We start from the raw sequence: 19,426 nt of genomic DNA on the forward strand, positions 1-19,426 counted from the left end.
AAAATTCAATTACAAAAATATCTTTATTCAGTAGGTAACATAGTTACACTTTGAATCGATAATTTTTACATAACAAACGTCTCATCCCACTAAAACTATTGCAGCTTCTCACAACCAGTATAGCCAGCGAAAAGAAGCTGCTTGATACATACATACATACATAAACTCACGCCCATAATCCCAAATGGGGTGGGCAGAGCCACAAGTAATCAAAGACAACTTGCAGCCACTGTTGATACGAAGTCCTAAGATGGATATGATGAACCTTACGGCTGCTTGATATCAACTCAGAATCGTGGTCTAAATCATCCCCTTTAGTATTCGTTACGTTATCACTAACATACATACGTACTTGAACGGGGTATAAGTGACATCGTAACAAAAACTAAGGGGGATGATTCAGGTCATTATTCTGAGTTAATATCAAGTAGAATTTTCCAACGCAAAAGTATCGAATTTAAAATTATCTAAAAAAAAACATGAATTTTGCGACTGAATTCCACTTAAAATTAACTCAGAAATGTCCGGAGTATGCCATCAGCGCAGCTATGTAACCACACCAACACAGTTTTATCTTATAAAGTAATTACTATACTGATCACCAATAAATTACAAAGCTTTTAGATGACGACACTTAGGTATAGATACCCAACAGGACCTGGAAATCTAGACTAGTGTAATGCCTAAGTAATTAAATGCATTCCAAACGTAAGTATCATCCTAAGGTGAACTTTATAACTGGTCCGTTGTGAATAGAACAGGAAGCTATAGGTGTTTTTAAATGTATTTTTGACTCGGGTACATCAACTTAAAGCGGTATACAGGGTGTTAGTGACATCGTAGCGAATACTGAGGGGGATGATTCAGACCCTGATCCTGAGTTAAATCTCATGTGGAATTTTCCATCGCAAAATTATGGGATTGAAAATGCTTCATAAACACAAAGGAAATATGAATTAATACTTATCAATTATTATACTTAATAAATTAACTAATAATAATTGTATAATTCACTTTTTTTCTGAAATCTCTGAGAAAGCTTATAATTATCATTCTTTATATAAAAACAATCTGTTATACTTTAATGCACAGTAACTGAAATAAACAAATTAGTGCAGTAACGAATAGGCAACCTTATTACTCTAAAGCAATTTCTTCTGGGAAGTCACTACAAAGTAGGAATTAACCATAAATAAACTTCGATACGGTATGGTGCAACAATTATCACCTTAGTAATCATACTTCTATCTACTTTGGTGGTATTATATCTTCAAGCAAATTAACATCAGGACTATCTATTATCTCTGCCTACCCTGTGAAGTTTCACACACAACATAATTTATGTAATACTCTGAACATTCCGTGAAAATAGTCAAGCGCCTAACATTATGAATTAGCTATGATTTTCTATTGTGTTTTTCTTTAGACAATAACAACGGCCTTAACCATTGCTTTGAAGAAAATCGCAGGAACTTTTTAGTTTTTAATAATTAAAATTTGATAAGCGCTTTACTGAGCTTTATTTTCATTGAAGTTCGTATGGATTTTTGTTCTGAATGTTATTAATTCGCCACTATCGTAATTTTTCGTTATGTTTTAATATTTCCCTTATTTGATCGTCGTTGCATAGGCTATTACAGATTATACTTATAGATAACTAAGCCCAGTTAGAACAACGCTAAACTCTCGCTGTAAGGTCGCAGATTCGGATAAGGGCCTAAACCAATGATTTTTCGAAATCCTTTTTCGAATTCACGTTTGGATCCTAAACGATGATCACGTGCTCAGCGGTGAAGGAAAACACATACACATACATAACCTCACGCCTATTTCCCACCTTTTTTTTTAGACGTGACTTATTGTAAATTTGCCGCAGATGGCATTAACTACTTGGCCGGAATGTTTCCCATCGGGGTAAGCAGAGACTGTAGAATTCCATTTGTGAAGGAAAACATCGTGAGGAAACCCACATACCCCAAAAATGTGGTTAGGACTCCTAACCTAACCTAACTTAGTGGATTCTCCAGATTTCTTCCTGACGATGTCCCAATAAAACACCCCTCAGCCCCTGCTGAACTACTCCATCCTGCATACAGAATTGGGTCGTGTACTAGGTTCAAGATAAATTATTAAATTCTGATTACTAAATAAAGACACATCTAAAAGTAACGAAAAACGTTTTCTTTTTTCAATTTTACTCATTTTTGAATTTTAAACAAGAAAAACGTAATAATAAGTCCGACAATTTATCTCGTTTTTCTATGACGTCACAAAGTGCTTTTTCAAACAAATTCTATAGTAATTTCGTGTTTTGACGTTTAGTAAAAAGTAACTGATTTGACTAGTTGGAAACTAGCCTATTGGTATATCATTCAGTGAAATTTCGACACCATTGGAATTCATTCGGCTCAATATGAATGGGGCTGTCCAGATTTACACGGATGGAAGCCATCATGATGACGCCACAGGCGCAGCATTTGTTATTATCCGCCCTGATGGGAAAGAAATCATTAAAAAACTAAAATTACACCCATCATGCTCCATATTCCAGGCTGAATTGTTGGCCATTGAGAACGCATGCAAATGGATAGTTACTAACAAAATCCCCAAGTCATTTATATTCTCTGACTGTAAGTCTGGACTTATTGAGCTGATGAATCCCAATAGTCATAACTACTTTTCAGTCAATATCCATAATTTAATACACCAGGCCAAAAGTAACAAATTGGAAATAGCTTTTCTGTGGATAAAAGCACATGCGGGCTTCCCTGGCAATGGACTGCTGATGCAGCTGCCAAATGCGCCGCCTGTATGCACAAACAAGCTGGTTACGATTACACCCCAATTAGTCATATTAAACACAAAAATAAACTTATATCCCAACAAGCATCACACGACCTCTAGTACTCCAACCATAATAACTGCAGATACACTAAGACCTGGTTCCCCACGTTTCACGACCTCGAACATTATCTATAAGCCATAGAGGCAGCCAATCAGCTCGCGACACCAAACACTTCAGGACCCCGATACCGACCCCCCCGGCGTGGTCGACGATTTCCCTCAATCAGCGCTTATCGCTATCGACCCACTAGGGTTGATTAATTCTTTCAAATATTTTTCCTCTCAGACGACGCCCTGAGCCGAGGTTCGCGCCCAACTGGGCACCCTCAGGCCTGTTGTCTTAAACGTTGTACCGGGTGAGAGCCTTCAGCGCTCCCCATTTGTCCGGCCAAGTAGTTAATGCCATCTGCGGCAAATCTACAATAAGTCACGTAAAAAAAAAAACAATATCTATCAACTGTCTAGCCATACTTCATCATTACACAATTTCTAACCAACCACGGTTATCACAAAGCTTATCTAAATAGATTTAAAAGCACTATCACAATGGTTCTACCCCCCAAACTATTCACCACTTAATCATCGAATATCCCAGATTCCAATCCAGCAGACTTAAGCATACTAGCAACTCATCCTTCTTCAATATAAATCCCTACAACATATCTGAGGTTATTAGTAAACAATCCACCATTGACACATTTCATTTACTACTAACAAATATAATTAAAGAACTTAAAACATTTAACCAAACATTTCCCACTCTTAGTATTATCCTAACCCCATATAACCAACTGATATACCTACACTAGAAAACTATATAATAATAAATTCATAACTTTACAAACGTATAGCATTATCCTAACCTTACATAATTAACTTATATACTAATTATATAGTATTAATAATAGTACTAACAATAGCTTATAGGTTAAGTCAATGTATGTACATATCCACCTATTAAGCCACTGCATGCGAACTCCCTGTCCTATTGCACACCACCCGTCGTGCTGAATAGTTGAGTGACTTCGAAATCTCCTCCGGCAACTTGAGTGACCTGCGCAACCTAAGTGACCTGCGCAACTTGGGCAACTTGAGCAACTTGGGTGACCCGGGCAACTCGGGTGACCTAGGCAACTTGGGTGACCCGGGCAACCTGACCGACCTGTATTAGGTCTCCAAGTTGAGGTGCTGCCAGCCACATCGTCATGAGCCACCCACTTCAGGACCCAAGTATCCACACCACCATTGCGCCACCAACGAACACCTTGGCGCAGAGCTCACAGGCGGAAGCTGGATCGTCGCGGGGTCGGCCGGCTGCGATGCAACAACTCCAGCTGCCTAATCCATGCCTCAACTGTCACCGGCTGGATACCATGGTGTGTCACCTGCAGGGGGTCATCAAGAGCAACTTGGAGACTATAGCGAGCCAGCTGGCTACGATTAGAATCCTCACGGACTTGGTTCACGCACCCACTCATCTTGACCAGAGTGAATACCAAAACCTACCCAGTGGATCTCAAATCAACGCACCCTCCACGGATGAACCACACGCCTTGGACCGCGCTGGCGGGTCTGGATGCAGCTGTGCCATCCCGCGCCGTGGAAACGTCGATAGCCTGCCCGCGCCAACTTACCCCCAACCAAAGCGACGCAGAAGCATCAGCAGCATGACTACTGAGGCCCCATTATCTCCTCGCGAATCACTTCCGGTGGTGACGGTGAATCTTCGGAGGAGGAGGACTTGGAGGATTGAATTGAATCATTAATATTATTCTTTAGTAAATACTATTCAGGAATGAAAAAAAAAAACACCTTTACTTTATATTATATTTAATAATATAAAGTATTTTTTTTTGTTTAATAAAAATTATACTATTTCTTCTTTTGTATTCATTCATTGTTAAATATTAACTTACTCATTTTCTCTTTGATTTGTATTCGTTATTTTTAGCTTCAATTCATTGTTTAAATAAAATAAAAAATAAATATAAAATAATTGTTTATTGTCATAGAAAAAGATCGACACAACATTGGGTACTACAGCTAGGACACACAAATGCTACAGAAGTATAACCCTGCTACCTGAACTAGGAGACCTGTATCTCAGGAAGCAGTGTTCAGCAATTACATCTTTTATAACATCGGTTTAGGCAGACCATTGTTAAACTGAATTTATTTGACAATAAACTGTGCTTAAATAAGAACAAATAAGCATGCAGTTTATGTCTTCTATTGCTATCCTTTACCTCATAATTCATCAACTGCCTCTCTCTCATTACTTTTCGACTCTGTATTATTGTCTATTAACCTCTTATCTTATTTTAACTTACCAGTAACTTAAAAACCTATAAGTGGAAATGACTAAGTTAACCATATTACAACATTATAATACACTAATCATACTACCTCTCAACTAATAACATCAACCATCATCATCATCATCAGCCGTACGACGCACACTGCTGGGCATAGGCCTCCCCCAAGGATCTCCACGACGATCGGTCCTGCGCTGCCCGCATCCAGCGGCTTCCCGCGACCTTCACCAGATCGTCGGTCTACCTTGTAGCGGGCCTACCCACTGAGCGTCGTCCGACACGTGGTCGCCATTCTAGAACCTTTCCGCCCCATCAGCCATCGGTTCTCCTCGCTATGTGTCCTGCCCACTGCCACTTCAGCTTTGCAATTCTCCGAGCTATGTCGGTGACTTTAGTTCTCCTGCGGATCTCCTCATTTCTGATTCGATCGAGCAGGGAAATACCGAGCATAGCTCACATCAACCATAACTTATAAATCGACACTAAATATTAATATTAACAAATTATACTCCACATACAAACATAGCAATATGTGCAAAGCGCACCCCATTAGCGCTGCGCACATAATAATGCCTCCTTATGTACTTTATATATAAAAAAAAAACCTAACTTAGGATGTATGTGACCTAGTGTTGGGCTGGCATTTCCTTGGCGGGTTGGAAGGTCAGACGACAGTCGCTGTAAAATACCGGACCTGACAAATCTTCAGGTTAGGTAAGCGGACTCTGTTAAAAAACGGGATAAGGCTAAGGGAGGTAATGACTTATAGATTACTATGCAATCAGTGATTATACATAGTATTAGTAGTAGGTTGCCTGGAAGAAATGTATGAGCAATAAGGCCGCCTATTGTGCTTTTCTGTGTTATAATAATGTTGTCATTGGCCCTAATTCCTGTAAACACCACCTAATTTTATTTTAAGTTATATCTGTCATTATCTTATCCGCCGAAAAGGAAAGGGACGGGTAATCGACAAGCATAAAATTTATGGAACACACGTCAATTTTAAGCAGAAATCTAAAACAACCGTCTAAAAATTTTACAATGGCCAATAACCCGACAGAATTAAGTTGATAGCACACGTCCAACGGTTTGCATACTAGCGAGATACATTTCGATACGCCCGGGTTATTCATTCATTTACTCATTCTTCCTAAAATTAAGAGCTGTCAATCATCCGTCCCTTTCCTTTTCGGCGGATAAGAAAATGACAGGTGGTATAACTTAAAGTAAAATTGGGAGGTGTCTGCAGGAATCGGGGCCATTATCTCTGTATTTTGTGTCCATTGTGCTCAATAAAGTATTTTATCTATCTATCTATAGTATATTGTTAATGGCAACAGACTCGTCCCCTATTACTTGGGAGTTACCATTCACCTTTGTCTAAACTTGACTCGTGATACCGCATTAACGGCCTCAGTGGTCCAGTGGTTGAGCGTTGAACTCACGATCCGGAGACCCCGGGTTCGAATCCCGGTGGGGACATATCACAAAAATCTCTTTGTGATCCCTAGTTTGGTTTAGGACCTTACAGGCTGATCACCTGATTGTCCGAAAGTAAGATGATCCGTTGCTCCCGATTACTATCTAAACAATCCCCTAGATACTAAGGTGTGATGGACTGTTTGGTCATAGGTTATAAATATGTCAAAATAATAAGAAAAGTAAAATATTAATTAAGAATAATTTATTAGAACACTTTCAGTATCTTTTTACACACTTAAAAAAATGTTATTACATAGTTTACTTTACATTTTATCATACAAAACGCTTTATCACTTCGCATTCGTATAACTTTATCAATAAATTAGGTTGCTTCACACTTTTTTTTGCATTTTCATTAATGTTCTTTTTATTTTACACTGTTTTACTTATACTATGGCACGTGTTCAATAATGATATCCAGTTTGTTCGTCGAAGCTCGGAGGCTGTCGCGATGCTTCGAATTCTTCGCCTTTCCCTGAGAAACTCGTCTCAGGTTTAAAGCTCTGAGCGGCAGAGGAAGTCTGATCAAACTGGTTCTGGCTACCCTGCGGTTGATTCTGAGGTCTGCGCCCGAAAGGCTGTGGCTTACAGCAAGGGGAAACAAACCCAAACTGGTTCTTAGGTCCTTGAGGAGACTCAGGCTCTGCATTAGGCTCCTGCGAGGCAGGTTGGGCATTAGGTTCAGGGGACTCGTCATCTGGTTGCTGAGAGCTCTGGCTCTGAGCACCAAATCTGTTCTGGTTTTGAGTCTGGCCAAATTGAGGCCTGGAAGGCTGAGCACCGAATTGAGGACGGGATCCCTGTTGAGGGCTTTGAACTCCAAATGTACTCTGGCTCTGGGCTAAAGCACCGAAGGGCTTATTATCATCTGTCGACTGTTGCGACTGAGCAGCAAAGTTGCTTTGAGACTGAGTGTTCTGGCCAAATTGCGGTTTGGGTTGACCACCAAATTGAGGCCGGGCACCTTGAACTTGAGCTGTAGACTGAACATTAAACTGCGATGCCGGTCTCTGATCTTCTTCATCGCTTGTCTGTCCAAACTGGGGTCGAGAGGGCTGGCTACCAAACTGGCTTTGAATCTGAACTTTTTGTCCAGTAGAAGATGCAGGTGTGCTGTCAGGTGAAGGAAGAGTCTGAGCGGGCTTGTTGTATTCGTAGATTTCACCAGAATACTGCGGTGAAGCAACGGGCTTCTCCGAATCATCGGTTTGTGGCTCTTTCTGGTTCACTGACGCTTGGGATTGGCTTTGGAACTTATTGTTGCCTCCAAAACTCTGAGGGAAAGCCGGCATGGTGGAAGGCTGCTGTCCAAACGAAGGTTGAGTAGGCTTTTGGCTGAAGGGAGAGTTAGATTGGGAAGTCTGACTAAACTGCGACTGTTGGAAGTTAGGACGGGATCCAAACTGTGCCTGAGCATTGAACTGAGTAGCTTGTGTAGGAGTTTGCGAAGGGAAAGGTGAGATTGAAGCTTGAGTTACTCCATTAATAGCTCCTTGAAACTGTGATGCAGATGGAGCAGTGGGTGCCAGTGTAGGAGGTCTAGGGTGTCTCGTTGATCCTTGGAAATTACCAGAAAACTGGGTTTGGGCTTGAGCAGAAGCAGCAGTTGGCGCTAAAGTAGGGGGTCTGGGATGCCTGGTCGATCCTTGGAACTGATTAACGGGAATAGCGGTTGAAGGAACACTTTGGAAAGAACTGGATGCCTGAGCGCTTTGGGAGAATGAAGGTTGCTGTGTCACCCTATTAAACTGATTAGATGGCGCACTAGGAAATCTGGATCCCTGTGGAATACCAAAAGGTTTGGATGGCTGATTATAATAATAAGAGTCATCAGGGCCTTGGGGTTGTTGAGAGTAAGACGGTCTCGGTGTACTAGGTGAGAATTGAGCGTCATTGTTCTGAGCAAATGAAACCTGAGGCTGTTGTTGCTGCTGCCCAAACTGAGCATTTTGATTGAACTGTCCTTGAGACGACTGACTAGGGAAAACTGGAGTCTGGGCCTGGCCAAACGGACGGGAGCTAGGCCCTTGAGGACGAGAGCTGAATTGAGAACCTGAAGTACTTTGGCTGTTAAATTGGTTAGCAAAAGTAGCCTGAGTTGGGCGCCCGGGAGGACTAGAACTTGAGGAGGCAAAAGCGGAAGTACCAAATTGCATGTTGGCCTGAGAGATTGAGCCATCATTACTAGTCTCGAAAGGAGTCGTCAATTCGGTATCAGGTTGTGAGGTTGCCTTCTGAGCATCGAGTCCGAAACCAGAAGTGGATTGAGCAGAGGTAGCACTGAAACGGGATGGGAAACGATTACCATTTTGAACGGGTCTTGAAGGCTGTCTTTGAAAACCATTAGATTGTTGAGCCTGAGATCCGAAGCTGGATTCAGTGGGTAATGGGCCAGAAACGCTTTGTGGTCTACCTTGAGGAGCCTGGAAACTACTCGAAGCCTGAGCGTTGTATTGTTGGTTAAACTGAGAAGCACCCTTGCTAGGTCTCTGGGGCTGAGTTTGAGGTTTGGCGTTTTGGTTGTTAGACGTAGGTGGCAGGTACTCATTAGGTCTAGCACCTATCCCAGACTGACTAGATTGTCCCTGAGCAAAACCGTTACTGTTAGGAGAAGGACGACGTCCATTAGAAGGTTTGTTTTGGTTGGAGGACCCGAATTTACTTTCAGTGGAGAATGCATTAGCTGCTGGTTTGCCAAAAGATGTCAACGATCCTTGAGGACGACTTTCGTTTTGAAGGTCTTGCTGACCTAGAGGTACAAAGGTGCCAGCAGCTTTTTCGCTAGTTGGTTCTTCGCCCCTCTGATTTGAGCTATCAGCACTAACCAAAGAGGTCTGGGGATTTCCACCTTGGGGCCTGTTAGCTTGAGGCCTATTAGACTGAGGTCTACCATTTTGAGGCTTGTTTATCGGAGGCAAGTATTCATTCCTGTTTCCAAAACCACTTCCTTGGCTAAAGGCACCATTTTGTGCCGATGTGGATCCAAAAGCGTTGATTTGTCCTTGAGCCGAGCCAGAGTTGTCTTGTTCAAACTGTCCTGAAGCAGCATCTTCTTGAGTTGATTGTCCAATAAATTGAGACTGCTGAGATTGCGAAGTGAAACTGGGTCTTTTAGAACCGTTAGATCCGAAACCAAACGCACCTTGTGCGGATGATGAACCTTGGTTTGAGCCTGATGCAGCATTAATTTGGCCTGATTGTCCAGCAAGTCCGCTTGAAGACTGTCCTTTAGAAGCACTGCTAGAACCAAAACCACTCTGCCCAAAGGAACTTTGGTCGGAGTCCGAGTCTATGTTAATTTGAGTCGATTGCCCAGAAAGTCCGTTTGAAGATGGTCCTGATTGAACGTGAGAGCTTGGGCGTTTTGAAGCACTATTAAAGCGCGATCCAAACGTTGCTTGTCCAGAGAATGAAGATGAACCTTGATTCGCAGCCGAAGCCTTGTCATCTTGACCTGATTCTCCAGCATTCGCAGACTGTCCCGATTGTTCATTCAAAGCACCATCGGAGGCAGATCCAAAGGCTGCTTGTCCAGAAAATCTATTCCCTAGAGAAGGTCGGCCATTCTGGCCAGTCAAACTTGACCCTTGTCCGTCCTGGGCATTGAAGGCGGCTTGTCCACCGGTAAGTTTCTCAAACTGCTGGTTGTTCTGACTGATGAAAGTACCGCTAGCTGTCGCATCCGCGTCAGAGCCGCCAAATTTGGAAGACTGATGGGTATATTTGCCATTTGTGCTGTCATTCTCAGTGTAATCGCTTCCCACATTGTACTTCTGCGCGTCATACGAGCCTGGAATAAAAACGAAAGTTGTCAGCCATTTGTCAACGCCGCAATGTGAACGATATGTCAGTCGGCAATACATTTATCAAAACACAATAGGCTTTAAGAGCTAATCTGTAACGGTGCGGATTCTCGGAATGTTTTTTTTTTTCTAGCAAGTACCTACTCCATCCGTCCGTCTCGTATGTAGGTAATTAGGACAAACGTAACGAATAGTATTAACCTCTCATCTGCCGAGATACAATTGACTTTACATTGTGTCTGGTTCAGATCTACGTTCCGGCGTTCGAAATGTTAAGATAGTATTCCCTGAAGTTTAGAAACATTTAGAAGGTTTAAACCTTTTGATGCTTCTATGCTGTTATCGGGGCAAATAGAACACGTTCAGCTGCTTGTCTTCCCGGGCATGATGTAAAATCCGACAGAGGGATTATGTCCTTATCTTATCATGATACTAGCCAGCTAAATTACTCAATTGTATACCAATATTTTATGTTTATTTTTATTTTTTTAAAGAACGTCTAGGGCCCTGTGCCGAGGTTTTTCTTGCAGCTTCTTTTCCCCGGCTATACAGGTTGTGAGAAGCTGCAGTAGTTTTAGGCGGATGAGACGTTCGTTATGTAAAATTGACGATTCAAAGTGTAACTATGTTACCTATTGAATAAAGATATTTTTGAATTTGAATATCACCATAAAGTTCATCATATCCAGCTTACGACACCGTATCAATAGTGGCTGCAAGTTGTCTTTGATTACTTGTGGCTCTGCCCACCCCATTACGGATTACGGGCATGAGTTTATGCATGTACGTATGTATACTTCCTTAACCCGTTTATAATAAAGTGAAAGTCATTCTAAATTAGAGATTATCGTATAATTTTTACTATGAGTATTAATAGAAACCAATTATTTAGCTCCTAAGGCCCATATCTCACTAGAAATCCATGGTTCCGCCACTATGGTGACCTAGTGAAATAAGGCCCTTAAACCTAGGCCACTTGTCTATACGTCTGTCAGTCACACCATCTCACAAGCACATTGCGCCACAGGGAAACTCAGCTATGACACCAATTAGCATAATAAATGGTTATATCATTGGCCAATTTTCTTTGGCACAGTTTTTTATCAAAGGACTTCAAGAACATAAAAGAAGCATTAGATAATATATTATAACAATGTTTTTATCTATGAATGTCCATGTTGGCCTCAGATTTACGACGTTTTGTGCACGAAAACTATGCATAGAGGTGACTAACTTCCATTACTGGATGTTTATATGCTAATTTTTATATACATGAGGTAAGAGATATTTAGAGACAGACAAGTTTTAAATTGTGTGTTCCTTTTATAATATTCATAATCACCAGCCCATTAACGTCCCCACTGTTGGGGCACGGGCCTTCCCTATGGATGGTTAGGGAGATCGGACCTTAAACCACCACGCGGGCCCAGAGCGGATTGGTGGTTATTAACGACTGCTAATGCAGCCGGATTAACGTGCCTTCCGAAGCACGGAGGAGCTCGAGATGAAATCATTTTTTTTGTGGTCATCCTATGACCGGCCTTTGCGAAAGTTGCTTAACTTCAAAAATCGCAGACCGAGAGCGTTTACCCCTGCGCCACCGAGCTCCTCAATATTTATAATATTATTACTTTTAATAGTATTTACTATTTTGCCGCTCCGTTCCCACTCCGTCTGCGTGGACTTCGATTATCGCTGTCTTATCGGAACTTTTTTCTACCCTTTTCTAGGGGTGATTTCTGGTCTAAGAACTATCCTGTTTTTTTTAGATCTCAGACTATGTTCATACCGATTTTCACCTAAATTGGTTTAGCGATAAAAGGTAACAGAAAGTCACTTTTGCATTTACTTTCGCTTAAAGGTTTTTTTAGCCTAGAAAAACGATTTCCGGGATAAGAATTATCGGATATTTATTTCTAGGTTTAAAATTATGGATGAGATGAGCATAATTTTATGAACCAATTTTGACAGACAGAGTTGCTTTCGCATATATTAGTATGGATACAGATATTGACCCCGATTCCTGCAGACACCTCCTAATTTACTTAAGTTATACCTATCATTTTCTTATCCGCCGAAAAGGAAAGGGACGGGTACAGGTATTAGCACCATTATTAACTGTTTTAATTTTTAAACTGTAAACAGAATGAAGAGAAATTTATAAATACTCAAACGGATTTACAACAAAGTAGTCAACTTAGCAATGTCCAAAATAAAATTAATATTTATACCCAAACTTACCCATAAACATAATAATAAACTCTAAACCTGTGCTCTAAACCCATTATTACTCTAAACTCTTCAATCAACTTAATTACAATATTGTTGAAATCCCAGATGATTGTACGGAATACTTTGACGCTAGAACCGGATATTACTGGTTTTTGTTACGTCACTTTAATTAGGTGTAAGCTCCTAAGACATGCAAGTAGTGTAAGTTTTGATTTGGGGTAAATAACCTGAAGAATGGTCGATGGCCGTAAGACTGCCGATTGTATATCTTTTCTCAGACAAAAAGAGATATACTCTCAGGCCCGTACTCTTAATATAATAGAATAGAAATTGTTTTTAAAAAAGGACGCCACACACAAAAACAAGACAATGACATCATCAAAAAAAAACACAAAACAATTACAAAAAGCATAGAGGATGTTCATTAGAATGATAGAATAGAATAGAATAGAATAGAATAACTTTATTCCCAAAACAGTGCAGTACAATAGTAGAGAAGATAAAGATCAGTATACAAATCAAAAAATACACTGCCAGGGAAAAGGGACTGACTCAGCATGTTGTTGCGAAGGATAGTAGAAATACCACTTAGCAACACTGATATTCTGCCAGTACCTAAGTTACGCTTATAAATACTTTGAACTATCGTGCCAACAAAAAGTGTCGGGATTTACTTACAATAAATAAGAAAATAAGCAAATATAATTATGAAGAAAATATATGAATTAAGGGATTACGAAAAATATGAAATATGATCATAAGGCGGTGGACGTCCCGAGATAAAAGAGCCTCACTCAGCACAAGTCGCGGCGTGAACCACGACGCTGGTATTATGTCGACCCTGCTGGGTGAGGCACGAACGTCGTGTTCCATAAATGGGGTCTCAAGCCCACAAGTCTCCAGAAGACCACTTCGTGTTGTCGTTGAAGCCCATGGATGGACAATGATGATGGGCGTTAGGTGACCAGCCCATCACATAGTCCATCATGATGGAAAGAATGTTAACCGACAGTTTACTATTTCGACATGACCGGCATGAACGTATTTTATAAGTTTTTTCTTCATCCAGTCCATCATAATTGTTGATATTTTTTTTTTAAATGTCCTAGTGAATCTCAAATAGTAATTAAATTAATAACCAGTATGTCTTTTGAAGTGTTTAGTCTAATTATGGACTAAATACATTAATTTGAGATAAAAATCAACCTTCACTAGACAAAATATTTATGTGATTACTATATTTTAATATTTTATCAAGCTACTGCCATCTTCCTGTTTATTTATCTAATTAAAAATTAAAAGAAGTAGAATACCGGACTTGCACCAATTAGTTATTCATTTATGTTAAGTGCAATTTTGACCAACACAGTTGGCTTGACCATTATAATAGATGGCGATATGGGTCTTCACCTATCATCCACCTATCACGTTGGTCTAACAGAAAGCTCTTCATCTTGCGATGATTGTAGCTCGTACTACCTCAATTGGGCAGTTATATAGTGTTGTTTTTTTTAACAACAACAACAACATTCAACAACAACATCAACATTTAACAACAACAAAATTTCAGTCACCATTTTGGAATACTTAATCTTCGAAGGAGGGTCTCTAAGTCACTATTATTTTGTTGCTATTTATTTCAGCGTTTCAAATAAATTATTACTTTTAATACATAGTTTATTACGTTGACGTTGGTATAGGTACTAATAGAATAATTGTAATAAGTACCAACTTATTATAAGTTGTGAACTAATATGGCCTGTAACGAATGTCGTCAAATAAATTATCATTCTCACTATGTCAACGAGCGCAATCATAGTTTCTTTTTAAATTACTATATTTTAAATATGCTGCATATAATATAGTATGTCATTTACTACTTGGCCGGAAATGGCATTAACTACTAATTTTAAAAAAATAATTAAAGATGTCTGTTTTGATCCGCTATTTTGAAAAATATCAATTATAGAGACGACAGCAGGAAGGCAAGCGGGGTTTTACCGTAGAGACTGACGGGATAATAACTTAAAAATAAGTAAAATTAAAAACAAAATAAGATCTTCATAATTACTGGCGAAGGTCGTTTTGTGAGTCTTTTAATAGTCAATCGAACTAGTTTTTTCTGGTATTAAGTGAAATAAAAATAGGAGTAATGATGGTACCAAAAAAGGCAAGCGAAACTTGGTAAGAGACTTTTGTCAATATTTAAACACTATTTATGTTATGTATAAGACTTTATCTTGCGTGACTGCGAATGGACTGGTAATATGGACTCTTTTTTTCGGATTTAATTCCCGGTTAGGCTCAATTTTTTTTATTATAAAACAGAATTACGCACGATCGAATTCCCCCAGACAAGAAATACATCGATCGCCGTTATTTTAAAATAAGAACTATAAAATTAAGCTTTATCTTGGAACAGGCAAAGGTAATTGGCATACAGCCATACGGCCATATCCTCCAGTGACATTTACGTACAAAATCGATTTTTATTCTTTTTTAGATCTCGTAATTTATTTTGTTCCGCGTTATCCTTGGTGTTTAAGTGAAAGTGAATCATATTGTACTTATTTTATTTGTTTTTATAAATACAACTTGATTGATCATGATGATGATAACCGTTAAGTGTTTTTACAGTTTGCACTAAGTACTTAGTTTTTTTTTTAAATAATAAGTCAATGACTTTGGTCGCAAGCTTCTGTAGTAAGTTATTCGTGTTTACTTTTAAATATGCTATGGGCGCCAAAGACATCTGAATTCGGATTTATAAGATTTATTGTACTGATTTTTATGCTTTAATGAGGCCTATGACATAAAATAAGAAACTTGATACTACACGACTGATTTTAAACTAATTCATATATAATTCAAGAATTTAAAAAATTATTTGACGATAGGATCGATAATTCATAAATGACTATCTACTTTTTAAGTTGTTTTTAAGTAATTAGGAGAGAATACAGTGTAGATAAAGCTGTACTGCTAAGTGGATAGCTTAGTTAAAGATCCCATAAAAAAGTTAATGTTACTTACCATCATCGACAAGCCCAGCTGCTTCTTCCCGAGCGTTCTGCTCCAAAGACTTCAAGATCTCTTCGGGAATAGGAGGGGGAGTAGGCAGGTGGTCCCCTTTAGGCTGGTACCCTCCCTCGTCAGCAGTATACGACACGCTGTAAACCTGGCCATCATCACCAGTGTAAGAAAACCCTCCCTGAGCCTGGATTCCATTAGTGGCTACTCCATTCTCTTCAGCGATAATCCCATTGTCAGTCTCAAAGGCGTAGTGGAAATTCTCAGGTCCGACTTCGCTTTCGTACCTCAGGATGCTTGCAGCGCGGTCTAAAGCGGCTCTTGGGCGTTCAGGACCTGAGGGCTCCAGAGAACCTTGGAAGTTCGAGGCTGAAGATTGCTGAGATCCTTGGTAATTAGCAGTCTGCCCATCAGAATCGGGTTGGCGGAACGCAGCTGGCCCAGTTTTGAACGCAGCATCACCTACTTTAGAATTCGTTGAGCCGTACGAGATCCTTGGAGCTCCAAGACCGGTCCCAAAGGATTCCGAACCCCTGGTGCCTGCGACTGCTGCATCAACGACTACTCCTTGGAAGTCATTCTCGAAGCTTCCTTTCGGAAGGCCTCCAAGGCCGTTGTTGAAGGAGTTGCCAGAGAAAGGAGTCTGAAGGGAACCTGGGCTTCCTCCAGCGGTCTTCGCTGATGCTGGTGGGAGGTACGTGCGGTCGAGCTTTGCAGCACCGCAAACCGCTATCACGGCGGCTATTACGATCTGGAAATATAATTTGGAATGTGTTGATTTGAAATAGAACTTCAAACCTTACTTGCTTCTCTGCTGGACTATAAGAAAGACTTTTAAAAAGTAAAAAGTTTGAACCGTGAAAATCACATCCGAATGTAACTTTTCAAAAACGTATTTAGGAGGTTGTCATTTCTTCTTCCATCGTGTAGATTGTAAGGTGGATTACCAACCCCGTCAACCCTGATGTCAGGTTTATTATTGAGCCGCCAAGAGCCTCAAATAGTAAATAGTAACCGAGACCAACGGCTTAACGTGAGCGGAAGGCAATGAAAGTAAGATTACTTTTGGACAATCAGGTGATCAGCCTGTAATCTCCTAACCAAATTAGGGATCACAACGTGATTTTTGTGATGATAACCCAACCGGGATTTAAACCCGGGACCTCCGGATCGTGAGCCCGACGCTCAAACCACTGAACCACGGAGGCTGTTGAGGTTGTCACTGTAAGCATTACAGCATATATATAAAGTGAAAGTAAAAGGGCAGTGGAACTAATCAATCCGAATGATTTAACTAGTATGTTGAAACTACCGAAAAATAAAAAATCCGCAACGCTCTGTCAAGTTATGACCCACAGGTCATAGGTAGTCACGAATAATGCTACATCAGACTTGATTAGTGTAACTTTTTTAATAAAAGATGATCAAATATGCAAATTGTGAAGTATCCACGATTCTACGTAAGTACTTCACATTCTTTATAAAGTTTTTGCGACATTTTTTACGGGGAGTTATTATAAAAATAGTGTCGCTTACATCCTTGTTACGGATTTAAGATATCTATGATGGATTTAGATACCTTATGTAACTTGTATGAGAATTGGGTCGTGTACTAGGTTCAAGTTAAATTATGAAATTCTGATAACTAAATAAAGACAGATCTAAAACTAACGGAAAACATTTTCTATTTAACTTATTTATGAATTTTAATCAAAATAAACGTAATAATAAGTCCGACATTTTATTACATTTTCTATGACGTCACTGTATGCTTTTTCATTCAAATTCCATAGTAATTTCGTGTTTTGACGTTTAGTAAAAAATACTGATTTGACCAGTTGGAAACTTGCCTATTCACAAATATTTGAAATTAAAAGTAATTATTACGTTTAAAGTACCAACACCACTAAGATACATACATACATACATACATAAACTCACGCCCGTAATCCCAAATGGGGTGGGCAGAGCAACAAGTAATCAAAGACAACTTGCAGCCACTGTTGATACGAAGTCCTAAGATGGATATGATGAACCTTATGGTGATAAGGGATCAGCCTATCGCCCATAACATTAGTCCATCATGTTAGAGGACGCAATCCCTCTGTCGGTTTTTACGACATGCCCGGGAAGACAAGCAGCTGAACGTGTTCTATGTTTTTTATTTGCTCCCAGAACAGCATAGAAGCAACCACTAAGATATTCTCTTTAAAATACGTCACTAGACATAAAAGAAATACGCGCCCAAAGAAATATGACCCCTTATGTGGTGTGCAGAGTTTTTATCAGGAACACTTTATCGGAAATAAATTTCAGACACTTTTATAGGATATGAAACATCAAGGATGGTTACCAGACCATAGACTAATAGACATAGTTCACTATTTCGGAGAGAAAGCATTAAAAACAATTACTATTGTTTTCATTACATTTTACATTGATTACAACAAGATACGTTACGAGTGCTACACTGTTCTTCTTCTATCGTGTGGGTTGTGAGGTGGATTACCAACCTCATTCCCTCATCCTCATCTTAGTTATCTTAGTAACTTGTGGCACTGCACACTCCGGTTTAGATCCGAGTGTGGTCACATAATTATTATCTATATAGCATTTATGCTTAGGTAAAGGCTTTTTTAATGGAACCGGGAAATTAATCGGATAGTTTTTGTCAAAGATAAACTATTATGAAATGCTGATTTATACTAAATAAAGACCGATCTCAAATAGACAAAAAACGTTTTCTGTTTTCTATTTATAACTTATATATTAATTTTTAATAAGGAAAAAATTAATAATAACTGTGACATTTTATCATGTTTTTCTATGACGTCAGGAGACAAGACAGGTTGCTTTTTAATACAATTTCCATAGGTACTTTTTTTGCAATTATAGTTAAGTTTTTTTATATACCTTCTCCGCTCGTTCAACAGGACAAATTAACTTATCTTTGTTAATATATTTTAATTATCATCGTATAGTTTTATAGTTAATGTATAGTTTTTTTACGAGAATAAAGCTCTAAAACTGACTTAACCTGACTTAGTAATTTCGTGTTTTGACGCTTAGTAAAAGTAACTGATTTGACTAGTTGGAAACTATCCTATTGTTACGTAGTTGCTAAGTCTCAAAACGAAAGCCCTAATTTCTGAGAACCGAAATCTTTCACAAGTTATATTAGAAACACCATCAATAGGTGTTAGTTAAACAATACAGTTCCGTGTCAGATCACTTTGCTTCATTACATAACTGTCACTTCACTCAATAAATCACTTTAAAAAAATACACGTTGAAAAATAAATGATTACCAAATTCATTATTGTGCCTATGACTGTTCCTGTGTTGTTGCAATGATGGGTAAACAGATACTGATGCCCACATGAGGCTGCTTTTCATATTTATACTCCTTGAAAAGTCGTCCAAAAAACGTGCCTCCATGCGATTACCAACTCGTCTTTACCATCACCGCGACGCATCTAACGATCATTGAGCTTTATTGCTTTACTTTAAAGCTGCCATTGTTAAATTCGTTTCGAATATAGCTGTAATCGAAGTTTGTGAAGATGCACGCATAGATTCTAAGTTCAAAAGTTATGTTTTAATTGAAAATATTTTATATTTTATAACTTTTATAAGTAATGTTTGGACTTATAAGTATGGGTAAAGTTGTCGAAATTATTTTCGTGATGTGTTCTCGTAATAGGGCACGATATTGCT

General features: G+C 39.3%; 1 protein-coding gene across 1 annotated transcript; it reads right to left on the reverse strand.

Moving 5' to 3' along the window:
- Positions 1–6,907: 6,907 nt before the first annotated feature.
- LOC126374143 (AT-rich interactive domain-containing protein 1A-like) lies at positions 6,908–19,098 on the reverse strand. The gene is made up of 3 exons (XM_050020611.1): positions 19,018–19,098; positions 15,713–16,460; positions 6,908–10,434 (listed from the first exon to the last, which is right to left on the reverse strand). The coding sequence occupies exons 1-3, from the start codon at positions 19,024–19,026 to the stop codon at positions 7,049–7,051; spliced, it is 4,143 nt and encodes a 1,380-aa protein (XP_049876568.1). The 5' UTR covers positions 19,027–19,098; the 3' UTR covers positions 6,908–7,048.
- Positions 19,099–19,426: the final 328 nt, after the last annotated feature.

Source organism: Pectinophora gossypiella, chromosome 17, assembly GCF_024362695.1.
Source record: "Pectinophora gossypiella chromosome 17, ilPecGoss1.1, whole genome shotgun sequence".
NCBI lineage: Eukaryota > Metazoa > Arthropoda > Insecta > Lepidoptera > Gelechiidae > Pectinophora > Pectinophora gossypiella.